The sequence below is a fragment of the Catharus ustulatus genome, chromosome 20 (genome assembly GCF_009819885.2).
Source record: "Catharus ustulatus isolate bCatUst1 chromosome 20, bCatUst1.pri.v2, whole genome shotgun sequence".
In the NCBI taxonomy this organism is placed as follows: domain Eukaryota; kingdom Metazoa; phylum Chordata; class Aves; order Passeriformes; family Turdidae; genus Catharus; species Catharus ustulatus.
In genome coordinates this window covers 1,610,628-1,630,000 of record NC_046240.1, presented here as the reverse complement: position 1 = coordinate 1,630,000, position 19,373 = coordinate 1,610,628, and the positions used below count along the sequence as shown (strand labels likewise).

The 19,373-nt window shown below is 51.9% G+C and overlaps 1 protein-coding gene across 2 annotated transcripts in view; it reads left to right on the top strand.

Annotated features, from left to right (window-relative positions):
* The window catches only part of DNAH9 (dynein axonemal heavy chain 9), a 152,691-nt gene that overhangs the window by 9,830 nt on the left and 123,488 nt on the right, over positions 1–19,373 (top strand). For both annotated transcript variants that reach the window (XM_042779855.1, XM_033076654.2), the window contains exons 9-20: positions 558–780; positions 2,352–2,518; positions 3,622–4,492; positions 5,532–5,662; positions 6,758–6,884; positions 10,013–10,165; positions 11,054–11,179; positions 11,788–12,027; positions 12,892–13,052; positions 16,434–16,590; positions 17,324–17,428; positions 19,109–19,266. In XM_042779855.1, coding sequence (XP_042635789.1) covers positions 558–780; positions 2,352–2,518; positions 3,622–4,492; positions 5,532–5,662; positions 6,758–6,884; positions 10,013–10,165; positions 11,054–11,179; positions 11,788–12,027; positions 12,892–13,052; positions 16,434–16,590; positions 17,324–17,428; positions 19,109–19,266 — 2,619 coding nt within the window. The remainder of the gene's footprint in view (positions 1–557; positions 781–2,351; positions 2,519–3,621; positions 4,493–5,531; positions 5,663–6,757; positions 6,885–10,012; positions 10,166–11,053; positions 11,180–11,787; positions 12,028–12,891; positions 13,053–16,433; positions 16,591–17,323; positions 17,429–19,108; positions 19,267–19,373) is intronic.

Here is a 19,373-nt window from a genome sequence, read left to right as displayed (position 1 = left end):
TTTCCCTCCCACAAATGTCCAGTTGCTTTTCTAAACTGCTGTGAATTTGCATCACCTGCAGGAGGGAGCTGCCCTGTGAAGAGGCAGTGCATGAAGGACAATCCCTGTTTGTTACAGCTTAGAAATGTGTCAGGTTCACCTGGGGCACTTGGATTCTTGTAGTGGAAGAGATGGGGTGAAAACTGTCACAGAATCCCAGAATGGTTTGGGTTGGGAGGGACCTTAGAGCCCATGCAGTGCCACCCCTGCCATGGCAGGGACATCTTCCACTGTCCCAGGTGCTCCAAGCCCTGTCCAACCTGCCCTTGGACACTTGCAGGGATCCAGGGGCAGCCACAGCAAAACTTTCCTCTCAAAAATACCCCTCCAGAGCTCCCTGCTGCTGTTCAGGTACTCTGTCTCCAACTTGAGAAGTCCCAACCTGCCTTTCTGCCTTCTTATTGAAGGAAACTGTACCAGGGATACCTCTGAGCAGGAATTCCAGTACTGAGGCTGGATATGAGTTCCAGAGGACCTGCTCTCATCCTGTGCTTCCTTCCCTGCTTTGTGCTCTACAGCTTGGCTGACCTGGATGAGTTCATCCAAACTACGGAGAAAGGTTTGAGCAGAAAGGTGGAGAAAGGAGACTCTGGTGGCTTGGTGGAGGTCATGGGTCACCTGCTGGCTGTGAAGGAACGTCACAGTGCCACTGATGCCATGTTTGAGCCCCTGAAGGAAACCATTGAGCTGCTGAAGGCCTATGAGCAGCAGCTGCCCGAGGAAGTTCACCAGCAGCTGGAGGTGGGTGAGGGCTGGTGCTGGACACAGCAGCTTGCCCAGGAGCAGAAGGAAAGGGAGCAGGAGTGGAGGAGCACCCCAGGGATGTTCAAGGCCCTGCTCCCTGGCATTAGAGGGGCTCAGTGGGCAGTGTTTTGCTATTGCAGGATATGCCTTAATAACTCTAAATGCTGGAGTTACATTGAGATTTTTCTTTTAAAGCAGAGATTAAGCCTTTTGTTATGTGTGAAAAACATGGAATTGCCTGCTCCAACTCCCAGCGATTACTCTTGAAAAATAGTTATTGCATTTTCAAATCCATCTGTTAATTAGGTTGAATTATAATTATTTTTAAATAAGCTGGTTCTTGGCAGCTATGGAGATGGGAAGGGTAATGTTGGCAGAGGAGCTGCCTTCTCACAGGACTTCAGTCGTCCTCTGAGTCTTGACCACCAGGTCTGCTTTACCCAGTGGACATCCCTGGGAGCAGGTTATGAAAATATTTTGGCATCTCTCCACATCTGGCTCTCATGAATCAGTTTTCTGGGAATTCCTTTTGTTTCTGCAAAAGGAACCACGAGAGGAAGGTTCTAAGAGATGATGAGGTACCCAACCAGTGTTGGGGGGCAGAGACAAGCCCTGCCAGCAGTGTCTTCATCCACATAAACCCCAGAGTGTGGGAAACCCAGCTCCACTAAATTCCCCAGCCTGGGAGCTGCTGGTGTGTGCCTGCTTGTGCACATACCTTCACATAACTGATTTCCTTTCCTGATAGATGAAAGGAGGGTGTTGTGCAGCCATCCAGATGCAGGAGACAGCAAAAGAATTGTTCTTTCTGGGGAGTGACAGCAACACTTGTGTGTGAATGATTCATTCCTTCCTGTATGGAGTGGGAAAAGCAGAAGTTTCTCTGGGCTCCTCTCCCTCTGTGGTGGAGGAGATGGATGGGCTGGAGCTGCTGGTTGGTAGGAAAAGAAGGAAGCAGCTCTGTGTGGTCATGGATAGTGATTTCTGTGATTTCTGTAATGAAAAATGCCAGGAAGAGACCCTCAGGTGGGGCTGACCCCACCCTGGCCATCTCTGCTGCCTCAGAGCTGCCTGCAGCTGTTTCCCTTCTTTCCATGCTGGGTCTCCATTAATCTCCTCAAGAGTGTGAGCTGGGATGGAGAGAAACCCAAAGTCTTCCCTGTGGCTTGCACAGCACATGGAGAAGAGGGAACCTGGGAATAGCAGAGCCCTTGGCACTCGTGGAATTGTCAAGGTTGGAAAAGACCTTTAAGATCACATCTCACCATCCCCCCAGCAGCACCACCATGCTCTCCACTAAACCATGTCCCCTGTGCCATGGTCACAGGGTTTGAGCACTTCTGGGGATGGAGACTCCATCCACTGCCCTGAGCAGCCTGTTCTGCTGCTTTACAATCCTTCCAACCAACCTCTTTCCTCATATCCAGTCTAAACCTCCCAGGCCTGATTTGGGCCATCCCATCCCCTCTCCCTTGTGGTTTTGCCCACGGGATCTGTCTCTTTTCCCGTTGTGTGGCCGTCCATGAGCAGAGCCCACCCTGCCCCCAGCAGTGCCGTTGTGCCCGCAGGAGCTGCCGGAGAAGTGGAGCCAGGTGAAGAAGCTGGCTGAGGCCGTGAAGCAGCAGGTGGCCCCTCTGCAGGCCAGCGAGGTGACGGCCCTGCGCCAGAGCTGCGCCGCCTTCGACGCGCGGCAGCTGCGGCTCCGCGAGCGCTTCGGCACGGAGGCGCCCTTCAGGTACCGCTGTCCCTGCCCAGCCATGCCCAGAGGAGCTGGAACAGAGGCTGGACAGAGTTAAGGGGAATCAAATGGGTATTTATTGAGGGGCCCTCAAAGGCCACGCCCTGGCAGTAGCAGTGCCACAGTCGTGGCCCTGCCCAGATGGCTCCAGGATGGAAGCACAAGAGGGCTTGGTCAGGAGATCTCACATTTTTATAGGTTTTAGTCCATTTGCATGCAGGAGTAAACTGCCCAATTGATAGCCTCAAATCATCAAATTTCATCCTCCTTGCTTGCTGGCCCACCCTCCTCTTTTCATGTTGTTTATGCTCAGGGTCTGAAGTTTGAAGAGATTGTCCTTGAGTCCCCAGCTGCAATATGACTGTTTTGTCTTCACCACCCAAGCAGAACAGAAAAACTCAAAACTTAAGGCATCAGCATTACCTGAGTCCCCAGAGAAAAAAAGCTCATCCCTGTGATGCCTTGGAGTGCCCACCTAAAGAGAGGCTAGGCAGAGTTAGAGAATAAAGTGGGGATTTATTAAAGGCCTTCAATAGATACACCTTGGGCAGCCACAGCCTCACAGAGGCTACACCCAGAATGGACAATGGTCACGAGTTTTTCTCATAATTATAAGTTTGGTCTATTTGCATATCAGGGGTTAATTCTCCTATTACAACTTCAGGTAATGAAGTTATATTCCCCCGGTTTGCTCCCCCCAATTCACTTTTGTTTGTACTTTTGGGGCCCAGGCTGTGCTGTGTCCTTGGATCACAGCCCAGAGGAATTTTCTGTCTGACCAAAATGTGAAGACAGTTAACTGGACGTTATATGGAGTTCAGAGTTACATACTAATGCACTATAGGATTTGAAAAATATAAAAGCTAAAATGGCATCACCTGCATGTCCTGGCAATCCACAGATCTCCTCCCTGCTCACAGCCTGCAGTGTCCCTGGGAAGAGGCTGGGTTTGGGTGGTGTCAGCAGTGCCACTGGCTCAGCCATCAGGGTGTAGTAGAGACCTTTTATCTCTGCCGTGGCTTTCTGAGACTCTGTTTGTTTTAAGGGTTCTTTAGAAGTTGTTACAATATCACTTATGAAGAATAAACGTTTATTTCTAGGTTTGACACTGAAAAGCCTTATCAACTACTGGATGCAAAGCACATGGAGATTAAACAGATGGAGTCAGCCATGACCTCGATTTATGAATCAGCTGATCTGTTTGAAGTCATGGTGCCAGAGTATAAACAACTGAAGCAGTGCAGGAAGGAGCTGTGTCTTCTCAAAGAGCTCTGGGACATGATCTCCCTGGTGAACAGCAGCCTCGATGACTGGCAGAGCACCAAATGGGCGGAGATTAACGTGGAGAACATGGATCTGGAGTGCAAAAAGTTTGCAAGAGAGATTCGGAATTTGGATAAGGAAATGAGGGCATGGGATGCTTTCAGTGGGCTGGACAGCAAGGTGAAGAACATGCTGACAGCCCTGAAGGCTGTGGCAGAGCTTCAAAATCCTGCCATCAGGGAAAGGCACTGGAACCAGCTGATGCAGGTGACGGGCGTGAGGTTTGTGATGGGCTCGGACACCACCCTGGCTGACCTCCTCAGGCTCAACCTGCATCAATTTGAGGGGGAGGTCCATGGCATTGTGGACAAAGCAGTGAGAGAGATGAGCATGGAGAAGGTGCTGAAGGAGCTGAGGGTGACTTGGAGCTCCAGGGAGTTTCAGTATGAGCCTCACCCCCGCACCAACATCCCCTTGCTGAAGTCAGATGAGGAGCTCATTGAAACGCTAGAAGACAACCAGGTGCAGCTGCAGAATTTAATGTCATCCAAATACATTGCTTTCTTCCTGGAGGAGGTGTCTGCCTGGCAGAGGAAGCTCTCCACTGCTGACTCTGTTATCTCCCTGTGGTTTGAGGTACAGCGCACCTGGTCCCACCTGGAGAGCATTTTCATAGGCTCAGGAGACATCCGGGCACAGCTGCCCCAGGTACGAGCCCCAGATCCCACAGTTCTGGTTGGGAAGTGTACAAGAAGAGGCTCCATTATTAAATGGGGTTATTTATAGTGCCAAATTCCCCAAAGCAGGGCTGCTCTCCTGCTGCCTCGTTTCTCTGGAGGCTCCCTCGGTGCTGTGGTTGTTCCCCCAGGATATTTTTGTTTTCCCAGGATATTTTTGTTCCCCCAGGATATTTTTGTACCCCAGGCTGTGCTTGAGCTGTGCTGAGGGGCTGAGCTCCTCCCTTGTACCACTGTATGGCAAACACAGAGTTTCTGGGCACTGAGTGAGAGCTGCTGCCTTCCTTCAGTGCTGCAGTGTGTTCCCTCTCCCTTCAGAGGGGAGAGGACCAGGACCATTACTCAGACACTGCAAATCATCAAACAGAGCTGGCCCAGGCAGCTTTGGCAGCTTTCCCATCCTGTTCTTCCACACTGGAGCTCTTCTGCTCCTGCTCTGGGGACCTCCTGAGGGTGCCTCCAGCCTGTTGCAATAAGCAGGACTCAGTTTCTTCATGCAGGAAAAGCCAATTCTTTATTCACATAACTCATTTTTATACAGTTTTTGCAGACCTGGTGTTGAACTCCCATTGGCTATGAGTTTTCTTGCCACCTAATTCATTGGTTAGAAGGTGTGTACGTGCTAAGACTCTCACTCAGATGTTTACATATCTTCTTCACTGATTCTCATGGGACAGATCTTTTGTTTATGCAGGTGCACACTTATTTTTTTACCAGAATAAATTGTTGTGTTGACTGGCTTTTCATTCCCAAGGTTGTTTCGTGTGAGAACCTAGCTAGCTGCACTTAGAAGTAACAGGCTAGCAGGTAATTTTAACAGAGCAAGGTCTGATTTTATAAAGCTTTTCTTTTATAACATTTTGTACCTGTGTGCAACACCAGCCCAGCTCCCAGTGTTATTCCAGGCTCACAGCTGAGGAGGAGCATGCCTTTCACTGGTGAGGGACCCAAAGACAGCCCTCAGAGGATGGGATCTCTCAGCATTTTGTGTCCTTTGTGTCCCTTTGTAGGACTCCAGACGTTTTGAAGGTATTGATGTGGATTTTAAAGAACTGGCCTATGAATTTCAGAAAACCCCAAACGTAGTTGAAGCCACCAATAAACCAGGTCTGTCCCAGCAACTGGAGGACATCCAGAGCAGGTAGGTAGAGCATCAGTCCCAGGATTCTGCCAGGCTGGAATGAGCCATAAGAAGTTGAACCTTCAAGGCTTTTTCTGAGGCTGTGCTTCCTCTGCAGTCACAAATCTCCAGCTTTTCTGATCTCTCTCAAGTTTTGTATTTGTGACCCATCACCAGTGAGGGTGGGCAGGCCCTGGCACAGGGTGCCCAGAGCAGCTGTGGCTGCCCCTGGATCCCTGGAAATGTCCAAGACCAGGTTGGACACTGGGGCTGGAGCAGCCTGGGACAGTGGGAGCTGTCCCTGCCATGGCAGGGGTGGCACTGGATGGGCTCTAAGGTCCCTCCCAACCTTCTGTTTGCAGCAGAGCACAGCTCATCTAATTTACAAAATTATCCCCATGTACCCTTGACATGAGCCATAACACAGCTCCCTGAGGCAGACCTGAGTGCCCTGAGATGGAGACACTTCTCACTTAACATAAAATCTGCCTGAAGAACACTTCAAAGTCCATGCTAAGCTGTTGTGTCAGTAGCAGCTCTCCATTTCAAATAAAGATTTGATTTTATTTTCAATCGAACAAGGCCAATGTTCCTCACAGAGAATGTTATTTAGGAACTTTGTAAGCTCAGCAGCAGTTTAGCATGTGAACACTGCAAGATTCATTTTAGATCGGAGCAAACAACTTTCCTTTCATGCTTTGCAAACACAAAAAGCTGAGTTGGTTGGAATCAGACTTTAAAATGTGGCTCATTAGAATAAAAGCAGTTCTGGAAATGTTCATCCCAGTGGATGCCACCACCTGTGGCAGCTCCGAGCTTGTCTAAAGCAGTGGGGCAGACTGCAAACCTTTCCAACCTCTCCTTCCACTTGTGCTTCTGCTTTTTGATGAGGCTGCCCTGACTCTTAGGTGTTTGACCCCTGGAGTAGAGACTGAGCTGTGAGTTCCCTTGTGCTTTGTGGATCTATTCAGGGCTGTGGGAAGGAGCAGCCTGCAGGCTCAGCTCGTGTCTGGCATTTCCCCAGGGTGGGGAGAACCTGCCTGAAAAGCCAAAGGGCAGCACAAAGCATGGCAGGGTATTTACCCACCTGTCCTGGGCTCTGCTTTGTCTCCCCAGGTTGTCTCTGTGTGAGAAGGCTTTGGCTGAATATTTGGACATGAAAAGGTTGGCCTTTCCCAGATTTTACTTCATTTCTTCTGCAGATTTACTGGATATTCTTTCCAACGGCACCAACCCACATCTGGTAAGGCTTGTACTGCATCACCTTTGCATCTTCCAGCTGTCAGGAGTGTCACAGTGGAAGGTGTTGTCCTGGGACTCTCCTTTCTGGAGTGATTTTCTCCCCCCTGCCCTGGGTGTTGTCTGCTCTAACCCTGGTGATGCTCATGGCAGGTTCAGAGAGCACCTCCGTGGGTTTTGTGCCATAGAAACAGTGGCTTTGGTTCTGCTGGGATACAGTGAGGCTGCAGGACTTTCTCAGGGATCTCATCCAAAACTTGCTGCTGACCTTGGATCCCAGCCTGGGATGCCACCTAAGGAGTCCCAGTCTGGTGATTCCAGTGTGGGGTGTTGACCACTGGTGGCCTGTAGAGGACTGGTGTTTTAGGCAGAAGAGGCAATTTCCAGTGAGTGCCTCTTCCTTCCCCCTGCAAAGCCTTTGTGATGTGCTGCTGGCAGGGCACAGGAGCAGAGCCTGCAGGAGGTGAGCACTGCTGGAGGGGCAGTGACTGTGGCTCAGGGCCAGGGGGTGTCTCAGCCTGCCCTGGGTTTCTGGGGTGGGCTCTGAGTGCCAGATGTGGGGAATCCCCCCAGATCCACCATTCCTGCTCCTGGCTCAGCAGGATTGCTGGATCATCCTGAGGAGGAGCTGGCAGTTACTTCCCTGTTGTAAAAAATGGCTTCACAGTCCCCTTCCCCCATTCCCTGGGAACAGAACCCTCTGTACCCCTGAATCAGGGGATTTAGTCCTGCAGGTGCTTTTCCATGTGGAGCTGTCAGGAAACCACAGCCACTTAGCCTGGCAATGCCATGTCCTTACCAGCCTGCTTTGGGAGGCATCACTAATCCTAAGGTTGGTGTGGAACCAAATCAACATGTTCACAGCAGATGGAGGCTGTTGGGTAAGGAATCAATTCCTTATCCCACCTTTTAGTAGTGAACAATGTCAGCCTCCTTAAGCTTTTCCTCATTTCAGCATTTGTGTCAGCACGTGAGTGGGGCAGGCTTGGAAATGCTCTTGTTGCCACTAACCTTTAACTCTGCTTGGATGTGTTTGCTGCTGCTGGGTGATTTCAGCCCACAGAGTGTCATAAATACACAGCTGATTGATGCTTAAAATGGAGAGAGAGAATGAAAACACAGGAAGCAGAGAAAAGCTGCTGTGTTGAAATGCTCCATGGAGTAAGGAGAAATTCCTGGTGCTTTCTGTTATTCAAAACTATTTGCAGTAAAATCAAAGTAAATGTCAGGCAGGATCATACACGGATACGCTCTCAGCCTTTCCACTGTAGTTTCAAAGCCTGATAATTCCTAAAGGAGGATTAAATAGACAATGATATTATCCACTTGAACTGGATATTGAACTGGTGCAGATTCAGGTGCATTCCAGGCTCTGGGGGCAGAATTGGATCAAGTGCTGGAGCACAGCCAAGGCCCTGCAGAGTGACCAGGGGCTGGGAGTGGACACTGGGGATGGCTGAGCCTGCCCACTTAGGGTAGGTGTAAAACTGCAGGTGTAAAACAGGATTCCATGGTTTATGTGAGATTTGGAAAGATGTGTGCTTCTCCTGGTGGGGAAGCTGAATGTCCATTGCTTCTGGATCCACTTGGCACCTCCTGGGATTTGGCCAGGGGCTGTGTAAAACGGGCTGTGGCCACCTGAGGAGGAGTTGGAATCCTCTGTGGGACAGGGAGTGAGAACTGGACACACAAGCCACAGGATGGATCATAGGGTAGCCTGAGCTGGAGGGGACCCACCAGGATCACCAAATCCAGCTCCTGGCCCTTCACAGACGCCCTCAAATCCCAGCCTGGGCATCCCTGGCAGCACTGTCCAAACTCCTGGAGCTCTGGCAGCCGTGGGGCTGGGACCCTTCCTGGGTAGCCTGGGCAGTGCCCAGCACCCTCTGGGGGAAGAACCTTTCCCTAAATCCATCCCGAACCCCCCTGACTCAGCTCCAGCCTTGGCTTCTGTCCCTGTCCCAGAGGTTGGAGCTGCCCTCAGGAGGAGCTGCAGCCCCTGGTGAGCTCTGCCCTCAGTCTCCTTTTCTCCTCTGAACAGACCCAGTGCCCTCAGCTGCTCCTCCTGTGGCCCCTCCAGACCCTTCACATCCCTCCACTCCACTCTCTAATGCTTTAATGTCTTTTTGAAATTGTGGTACCCAGAGTGCCCCCAGGACTGGAGGTGAGGCTGCCCCAGCCCAGAGCAGAGTGGGACAATCCCCTCCCTCCCCTGGCTGGCCATGGTGCCCCCCAGGACAGGGATGTCCCTCCTGGCTCAAATCCAACTGGCCATGGACTAGCACGCCCAGGTCCCTTTCTGTGTCCCTTTCCTTGTGTTCCCCAGTGCTCCCAGCTCTCCCTGAAAGCAGGAGAGCACCAGAAAGTAGAGGCTGTTCTCTTTTCTCATCCTGCCTGTGCAGTTTGTCCGTCTCCCTGTCCCATGGAGAGGGGCAGCACCTGGCTGGGACAGCTCTGGGACTCCCCTTTCCCTTTCCCTTGGGATTATTGCTGTGGTGGCACAGGGCTGTGGCTGGGTGTGATGGAGTGCTCCAGAAGCTCCTCAGCTCCCACAGGCAGGGCTGGTGTTGGGAGCCTCAGGAGCTGTGCCAGTGTCTCCCCTTTGGCTTTGCAAACTCAGCCAGGTGTGAACAGAACAGCAGAATCCTTCTGCTCCTTCTGGAAAGGGCTTTTGATTGAGATGGGGATTTTGTCTGAGTCTCAGGCAGAAATAAAGATCTGGCTTCTCTGTGGAGGAAAATTCAGGAGGGAAAAAAACTGGAAAATTTCCTAGTGAGGGAATTTCCCAATGCTGAGAACAGGACAAGGGGGAGCAGTGGGGAGCAGAACTACATGCAGGGGAACTGGGGGGTCTTGCAGTGTTTGGATGTTTCTGTGCTTTTGCCCTGTCTGGGAGACCTCAGGATTTTTTAGGGCCTGCCTGTGTAGTAAATTAGGTACAAATAATTGGAAGTACTGAAAAGGACAGCAGCAGGCTCGTGTTGGCAGGATCCTAGCCATGAGTGAGAAGATGTGATGCTGCCAAGATGTCCAGGTCATGCTTAGTGAGCAGGATTTGGGCTGTCACACTTTTGCTGCTCTCTGCTCTGCCTGTCCTGTCTCCCTCATTTATTTACACAACCCCTTTTGCAGGTGCAGCGTCACCTTTCCAAACTCTTTGACAACTTGGCCAAGCTGAAATTCCAGGTGGACTCTGAGCAGAACTCAACCAAGGTTGGCCTGGGAATGTACAGTAGAGAGGAGGAATATGTGCAGTTCAGTGAGCCCTGTGACTGCAGTGGGCAGGTGAGAGGGGAGCCTTTGTCTGTCCAAGCTGCCCCCACACCCCTTGGGGGGCATCCCTGGCTGAGCTCTTGTGGGGTTCTGCACTGCCTGTGTGAGAAAAGCTGGAAGAGGTGGTGTGCAGCTTAATCCTTGCTCACACCACAGCTCTAGTCCTGCTCTGGATGGGTCCTCACAGCCTGAGGTGTGAGGAAGGGCTGTGGCCTATTCTTTGCTGGGCTTTTGAACTGTAATTACTGAAATACGTTTTGAAGGTTACTCTTACCCTCCCATCTGGGAGAGGGTGCAGACTGAAAACAGATTAAATTACTCCATAGTACTTCTGCATGGATACCTTTGAAAAGAAAAGGGTTTTTCCCCTGTTTTCCAAATCTTCCTTTTTTTCATAGGATGGGTTGAAATACAAAATTTAAGAGTCAAATTGCTGCTCAGCTTTTCTGTCCCTGTAGCTGCACTTTTCTCCATGGACTATTAAAGGAAGCTAAAGTAGTTAATACCAGCTCTGAGCTCCCTGGTGATGGCACTTGGCATTTAAACTCTCCTCTCAGAGAGGACTTAGCCTGTGAAATACTGGATTCAGCAGGAATTGTGTTCCCAGCATTCTCTTGCTACTGGCAGATTGTACTCCAGTCCCACAGGTGACTGTCATGGCCTGGAGCTGGAACATGCTGAGCTAAATTGTTCCTCAGTGGAGTTCAGTTAGGTTCCCCCTACAGCTGGATTTCCACAGAAACTCCCTTGGTGTGTGGAAAGAGATGCTGATGCTGCAGGACCAGGAATAGCTGAGTACCCCAGTTTGGAGGAGCCTGGGGCTTGTTTGCCTGGAGAGCTGAGCTGCTTGTCCCACTGCCTGTGTCCCTCATTGCTGGATGGATTTAACCCTTTCTGCAGGTGGAGGTGTGGCTCAGTCGCCTGCTGGACACCATGAGGGCCACGGTGAGGGATGGGATGAGCGCGGCTGTGGCGGCGTACGAGGACAAGCCCAGGGACCAGTGGCTCTTTGACCACCCTGCCCAGGTACTGCCCTGCTCCTGCCCTGCTTCCAGCAGGGTCTCTGGCTGTGCATGGGAATGTTTCTGGACAGGGGAGAGGAAGGGGGAGTTCTCCTTTCTCCTGGCCATCTCCTGATGGACTCCCACGCTGAGCTCTGTGCTCTAACTGGAGCTCCAGGCAGGATGCAGCCTGGGGACTTGGGCAGTGGCTGCACCCCAGGGGTCACAGGAACCCCCTGCCCCCAGTGAGGTGAGCGAATAAAAACAAATTGATGGGGCCTGATGAGAGGAAGGAGCCCCTTGGATGCCCCTCTGGCAGCCTCATGGGTCTCCAGCTCAGCCTCCCATGTGTTCAGACATGAGAAAGGGGCTCATTCCCAGAGAAGGGGGCTCATTCCCAGAGAAGGAGGCTCATTCCCAGAGAAGGGGGCTCATTTACTGATGAGCAGCTGCTGGATGTGCCCAGGATGGGATTTCAATGGATATAGAATGGATCCCTGCTCTCCTGCCTGCTGTGACACTGTATAACAAAACTTAATTTCATGTCAGGGATGCTTCATCCCATGGATCAGACACTCTCAGGGTAAGCAAGCCCCGTTGTTCCCCTGCTGTTGAGCCAGTCTGTTTCCCCAGGTGGCTCTTTGCTGCACCCAGATCTGGTGGACAGCTGAGGTGGGCATGGCCTTCTCCAGGATGAAGGAAGGCTATGAGAAGGCCATGAAGGAGTACCACAAGAAGCAGGTGGCCCAGCTGAACACACTGGTGACAATGCTGCTGGGGCAGCTCTCCAAGGGTGACAGGCAGAAGATCATGACCATCTGCACCATCGACGTGCATGCGCGGGACGTGGTGGCAAAGATGATAGCACAGAAGGTTGGTGTTACAGCTCAGTGTGAGCCGTGCTGGGCATGGCCAGGGAGCTCATGGAGTGACAGAGCACTGGCTCAGCAGGGCCATCCCAAAAAGCATTTGGGCTTTTCTCTCTTTTCTTGCTCTGCTGTGAGCCCACAGGGAATCCCTTGGGATTTGTCCATCACTGCCACACCACTGTCCTGCCATCACATACTCCCAGAATGGTTTGGGTTGGAAAGGACCTTAAAGCTCATTTCACCCCCTGCCATGGGCAGGGACACTTTTCTGGACCAAGGTGCTCCAAGCTCTGGCCAGCCTGGCCTTGGGCACTTTCAGGGATGGGGCAGCCACAGCTGCTCTGGGCACCCTGTGCCAGGGCCTGCCCACCCTCATGGAACAATTCCTTCCCAATATCCCATCCATCCCTGCCCTGTGGCAGTGGGAAGCCATTTCCCCTTGTCCTGGCACTCCATGCCCTTATCCCAAGTCCCCCTCCAGCTCTCCTGGAGCCCCTTTAGGCCCTGGAAGGCACTCTGAGCTCTCCCTGGAGCTTTCTCCAGGTTTTTCTCCCAGAGCAGAGGGGTTCCATCCCTCTAATCACTCTGTCCTTGCCACTGTCTCATATTCTACCCTGCAGGGGTTGGGAGGGTGCTCTGGCTGTGCTGGGTGGTTGCTTTACCCTCACCTGTTTCTGGGGGCAGCCAGGCCAAGCCCAGATTTATGGCTAATTTGGTTTTACCCTCTGGGTGCTGGGGCAGCACCACTCCTCACCTCGCTGCAGTGCCAGCCCATAGCTGCTGACAATCCCCTCACAGTCCCCTTGGGCCCTGAGCTGTGTGTGCCTGGCAGCCCTGCCCTCCCTGACGAGCTGGTGGCCCACTGCAGGTGGACAGTGGCCAGGCGTTCCTGTGGCTGTCGCAGCTGCGGCACCGCTGGGCGGACGAGGAGCGGCACTGCTGGGCCAGCATCTGCGACGCCCAGTTCCTGTACAGCTACGAGTACCTGGGCAACACCCCCCGGCTGGTCATCACCCCCCTGACCGACAGGTGAGAGTACCTGGTCATCACCCCCGTGACTGACAGGTGAGAGTACCTGGGCAGCACCCCCCTGACCAACAGAAGAGTACAGTAATTTCATGACTATAAGGTGCACCCTTTTGACTAAATTTTTCCCCCGAACCCGGAAGTGCGCCTTATAGTCCGGTGCGCCTTATATAATGGACAAAGCTGCGAAATTTGCCAAATCAGAAGTGTGAGCCGCAGTGGGGAGTCAGTGCCACGGGAGCGCCGAGTCGCGAGGTGGGGGCAGGAGCGGGTGGCTGCAGCCGGCAGGAGCCGCGAGGGGAGAGAGGGAGCTGCCCCCAGCCCCAGGGGAACAAGAAGCTGGGCGGCGCCACTCCAGGTGTGGGGGCGGGGGAAACGAGAAGCTGGGCGGTGCTGGCCCCAGCCTGGGTGTGGGGGAAACGAGAAGTGCGAGCCCGCAACAGCCCCATCAGGGCCCGCTCGGCGGCGGCATCGGAAAAGCGGCAGCACGGCCTGGGCGGCCGGGGGAAAGCAGCGGCAGTGGCGGCACAGCCCCTGCGGCTGCGACAAAGCGGCGAGAGGCGGTGAGAGCCGGTGTGGCCGCCGCCGGCACGGAAAAGCGGCGACAAGCGGCGCAGCCCCTGGGAAGCAGGGAGAAGTGCTGCCGCTGCCAGCCGGGTGGAAGCCGCGACACAGTGTGGCCGCGCGGTGGGATCCGGGAGCTGGGAGCCATGCCAGACGGCACCGGGGGTGGGCAGGAGTGCCAGGGCCCGCTGCATGGGGAGGGCACCTGGGGCTGCGTTTAAAGGCTACACCGATCTTTAAAAAATGTTTGCAAATTGAGCACCGGCCAGTAATTCATTACTTTGTTGCGCACCGCACGGCTCCTCACTGCAAAAAAAAAAAAGTGCACCTTATAGTCCAGTGTGCCTTATATGATCTACAAAATTGCGAAGTTTGCCGACTCCCGGAGGGTGCGCCTTATAATCTGGTGCGCCTTATGGTCGTGAAATTACTGTACCTAAAAGCAGAGGCAGACTGAACTAAGGGAATAAAAAGCAGTTCTGTTTATTGAAGGGCCTTCAGGTACGTTTCAGGCAAAGCCCCCCAGGGGTTGCACCCAAAATGGACAACAGGATTTTCACACTTTTTTAAGTTTGGTTCATTTGTATATTGGGGTTTGTCTTGGTTTGAAAGACAGGTGTCTGCTGAGAAAGGCAGGGGCCGCTCTCTGAAATGGAAAATGTAAACCCCCTCCCTCCAAATTATTATGATTTTGAAATTAAGGGGCTCTCAGGCAAAGATATGGGAATAGGAATAACAGTTCTTTAGCAGGAGAAATTAAAATAGAAATACAGTATTACAAAGAACAAACTCGAAAACACTGACAGAGTCAGAATCCAAGCTGACACTCCGTCAGTCAGGCAGGGTGTTGGCAGCAGTCCCATTCCATGGTGGCTGCATCCTCCTGCAGTGACAGATGTGGTTCAGTTGGAGCAGTGCTCCTGTACAAGGTGCAGTTTCCCTCTGACGGTCCAGTGATGATGTGGAAAGGTCCAGTTTTGCTCTGGAATCCAGTGGGAAAGGCTGCTCTGATGTTCCAAATCTCAGTTTTTATCTAAGTAGGAAGGGCTTGGCTCCTCCCCCTGGGTGGAGCATCTCCCCATGGGATGATGGAATTGTATCAGCCATGCCCTGGGACTCAATGGCCATTAACAGGAGAGATCTCCTGGAGGGAGGATGGGCTGTGGAAAGATAAAGAGCACTGCCCCAGCTGGTTTAACAGCTGGTGATAGAATACACACTGCTGGTTACATCCTGTACTGCAACCTGAGACAGGGGTTAATCTTCCAGTTACAGCTTCAGGTAATGAAGGCATTTACCCCAAGTTTGCTCCCCCAACTCACTTTTGTTTCCATCTCTCAGAGCCTGAGGCAGTGAGGTGTCCTTGATTCACAGGCCTGGAGAGGAATTGTTGTGTCTGACCAAAATGGGAGAGCAGCAGCTCATACTGGATATGGAGTTTAGAGTTACACACTAAAGAACTGCAGGATTACAAATATATGGAAAATAGAAAAGCTAAAATCCTAAGGTATCAGTGGAACTCCCTCATGGCTGAGCTGTGCCAAGCAGCTGCAGACAGAGCTACCAGGCAAAGAGGGGCTCACTTGGGATGCCCACAGCCCTCTTGTTTTCCCCTGTGTCCCAGCAATCCAGGGGCAGAGCTGCAACTCTCAGTTTGGGATTGTGCAGTGTTACCCTCTGGGGTGTCTGTGCCTCAGATCCCAGGTGAAGATGCTCATGGTGGGGGCCTGCCTGGGCACAAGGTCCACACCCTGCAGTCCCAGAGCTTTCATCCTGTCCTGAAGGACACATCTGCCACTGGGTACCCATCTCACTGGGGACACAGACAGTGACATGAGGTTCTCTGAGTTGTCCCACCTGGCTTCCAGCTGCCCATACAGATGTGTGCAAGTCTCCTGTGGATCCCTTGTCGTATCTTTCCACTCTCTGTGATGCTTCAGTGCCGTGAGCATCTCAGGTGGTTCTGCTCATCTGTGTGGGCCATGGTGACTTCTACAGGGGATACAGACACCCACATGTGGGCACCTCTGTGGGATCCACCATCAGCCTGATGGAGAAGCTTTGGGGGCATTGTGTGGAATCATTCCTGGGCCATCAGAGCAGGTTTTTAACTGTGCTGGGGCTGAGGAGCACTGGGGAGCCAGAGGAAGGCCTTTCAGAAAAGCTGATCTGTCCTTGTGCTACCCTGGATGTGTCCAGGGTCACTGAGTGTGACAGTCCAAAGGAAGCACAGCCTGGAGTGAAGGGGGTGGGCAGACCTGGGTGGGAGATGAGGATCTCTTGGATTTGAGGAGCAGCTGAGGGAGCTGAGGGACTTCACTGGAGGAAAGGAGGCTCAGGAGGGACCTTCTCACTCTCTGCAGCTCCCTGACAGGTGGGTGTTAGGCTCTGCTTCCAGAGAACAAGGGGCAGGAGAGAGGAAACAGCATCAAGGAGACATTCAGATTGGCTATTAGGAAAAATTCCTCACTGGAAGTGTTGTTAAACCTTGGCACAGGCTGCCTGGGCCAGTGATGGAATTCCCATTCCTGAAGTGGTTCAAAAAATACATGGATGTGTTTTAAAGGACATGGTTTAATGGTGATCAAGGTGCTGGTGCAATCCTGATGACTGGATTTGATGATCTTGAAGATCTTTTCCAGCCTGTCTGATTCTGTGAGGTGCTGGAGAAGTCCCAGCAGGGCAGAGGTGTTGTTAATGCCCACAAGGATTTCAGCTTGGCTGTGCTCACCCAGAGCTGTCCCAAAGGAGGGCACAGGGCTCTGCAGTGACCTGTGGCACCCAGCTCAGTCTCTTTCCCCTTTTCCCTTGTCCTTGCAGGTGTTACATCACCCTGACCCAGTCTCTGCACCTGACCATGAGCGGGGCCCCTGCTGGCCCTGCTGGCACCGGCAAGACAGAGACCACCAAGGACTTGGGCCGTGCCCTGGGCATCATGGTGTACGTGTTCAACTGCTCTGAGCAGATGGACTACAAGGTACTGCTGCCCCAGGCTGGGCTGTGCAACCTGCAGGATGGGAGTACCCATGGGCTTGCTCTGATCCAACCCCTCTCCTCACATCCCTGCTGCTCCCTTCCTGCTCAACAGCTTTTCCTCGTCCTCCTGTCATCTCTAGCATGAGATTCTTGAGGAGGAAAAGACCTGAGCTGTGCTCTCTGCCCTGCTCCACCTTTCCCTTTCCTTCTGGAGTTAGGTTCCACATGAAATTCTTCACCAATTCTGGCCTGTTCAGTCGAGGCTGTGCTGATCCATTCCCTCTCTCCAGACTCACAGGCTACCTGTCCCAGGCATGGGAGAGACCTCTCCTGGTTCCTCAGGATCCTCTCCTGGGATAAGGCCAGCACTGGGTCATGGGGCTGATCCATCTGCTCTCCATGGGCAGTGGGTTTGGTGCCCTTGGATCATATTTTATCCACTGAGGTCTCTCATGGATGGGGGGCTGTCAGAACTCAGCCCAAGTGACCTTTGGATGGAACCAGAGTGCAGAGATGTCGAGAGTGCAATTAGCAAATCAAGTGGCAAACTGTGCAGAGCTATAAATATTATAATTGAGTTGTGCCTGCTGCTCCCATGCACTTTTCTAAATACCCACAATAGACTGTAAATTGCTATAAATAAACAGGCAAGGAAATAAAATCCATTTTTTGCTGGAGTTGGTTCTGTTTGTGATTTCACTCTTGTAATTTTATATTTTTTTTTTTCTTTTCAGTCTTGTGGGAATATTTACAAAGGCCTTTCCCAGACAGGAGCCTGGGGCTGTTTTGATGAATTTAACAGGATCTCAGTTGAGGTCCTTTCTGTGGTTGCTGTACAGGTAAGTGGAGAAAAGCTTGTGGATAAATACAAGCCAGCTTCCTTTCCTCCCTTCCCCTCTCCCTCTCCCTATTCCCTTCCTTCCCACAGAGCCAGAACAGAGGGATTTCAGTCTTGGGGGACTTCAGTGCTGAAAATTGAGTTGCCAAAATATCAAAGTTTTTCTGGTCCCAAATGTCAGCTGCGAGTTCAGGTTTTGGGATCCCAGAGTTTGACTGAGATGCTGAATTCTTCCTAGACACACTTTGGGGCTTGGCATTGCAGAAATTAAAGTCTAGAGCCCAGAAGTTTCTACACTTCTGTAAAATGTTTTGTTCAAAGCAGTTGTTCTGAACCCCTCCACGAACTCCTCACTCTCATCTCTCTTTCTCTCATCATTGTACCTCGTGTGATGTCCCAGAGAAATCCCAGGCAGGAATAGGCGTTTGTGTGTCTGTTCCCTCTCCATTTCCCTTCCATCAGGTTCTAGTTTAAAGTTGTCATTGAAAAACGTCTTTGAGGATCTTAAAATAAAAGGGGAAGCTGAACAAAAGAAGCCCAGATATGACTCAGCTGCTAATGGTTCCCTGGCTGCTGGCTGGAGGTGGTGTCTGAGCAGGGCTGTCACTCCATCATCGCCTCTCTGCTATTAGAGAGTAACCATGGCGATGTTAATTGGCTGCCTTAGTCATGCAGCTCCTGTCGGTGAGGGTCCTTACACTGAGAAACTCCCTTAATTGCTTTGCTTTGAGGTGGCAAATGGGTGAGTTAGGACAGCGATTGCTCCCTCCTGGAGTGGTGTTATCTAGGAGGTGAGCTGGCTGCAAGGAACTGCTCCGTGGGAAAGTGGGGAGGAGGGTCTGGCTGTGATGGACTCCGGAGTGGAAGGCGGGCACTGAGGTGGTCTGGCTGTATTTCCTGCTTAGGAAAACGTTTTTTACAAAAGGGGTGGTCAAGTACTGAAATGCCTGGGGGGGTGGTGGAGTCCCCATCCCTGGATGTGTTTAAAAAAACAGACTGGATGTGGCATTTGATGCATTTGAGGTGTTGGGGCATGGGGTGGACTTGATGGGCTGGAAGGTCTCTTCCAACCCAGTGATTCTGTGGCTCTGTGACTCCATGGGAATGGAAGGTGGGCAGTGAGGTGGTCTGGCTGAAATGGACTGACTCCATGGGAATGGAATTTGGGAAATATACTGGTCTGGCTGAAATGGACTCACTGCATCCAATGAAAGGTGGAGAATAAACTGGTCTGGCTGTAATGGACTCCGTGGGAATGAAAGGTGAAGAAAAACAGGGTTTGGCTGTAATAGGCTCACTCCACCCAATGAAAGTTGGGAAATAAGCTGGTCTGGCTGTAATGGACTCACTCTCTTTGGAAAGTGGGGGATGAGAAGAACAAAGCTGCAGTCAGGCAAGTAGAAAAGATCAGCCAAGTGTCTTACAAAGCAAATTCTTGCAATTCTTTTCAGTTTGACTGTCCAGTCTCTTCAGCCCTTTTCTGCTTTGTCAGAGTTGGATTGTGATGGGAGGCACACAGATTTACCCCAAACAGTGTAGAAAGCTTTATATGGTCAGTAAAAACCCAAACCAGAGCAGAGATAAGCCCCACTTCTCATGGCCCAAGTGTAGGGGGTGCAGCAGTGCTATCTGGGGTTTTTCATACCTGAACACCAGCACTAAGCACTGCCTTGGTTCCTAGGTGAAGAGTGTGCAGGATGCAATCCGGGAGAAGAAGAAATCCTTCAATTTTCTGGGAGAAGAGATTAACCTAGTCCCCTCAGTGGGGATTTTCATCACCATGAACCCTGGTTATGCAGGACGAACTGAGTTACCTGAGAATTTAAAAGCTCTCTTCAGGTGAGTGGAGGTCACGATTGGTGACGTATGTAGCAAAACTGGCAGAAATTGTCTTTTGGAACATCCAGGCTTCATTTTCTTGGGAAATTCCCTCACACTGGGGATTC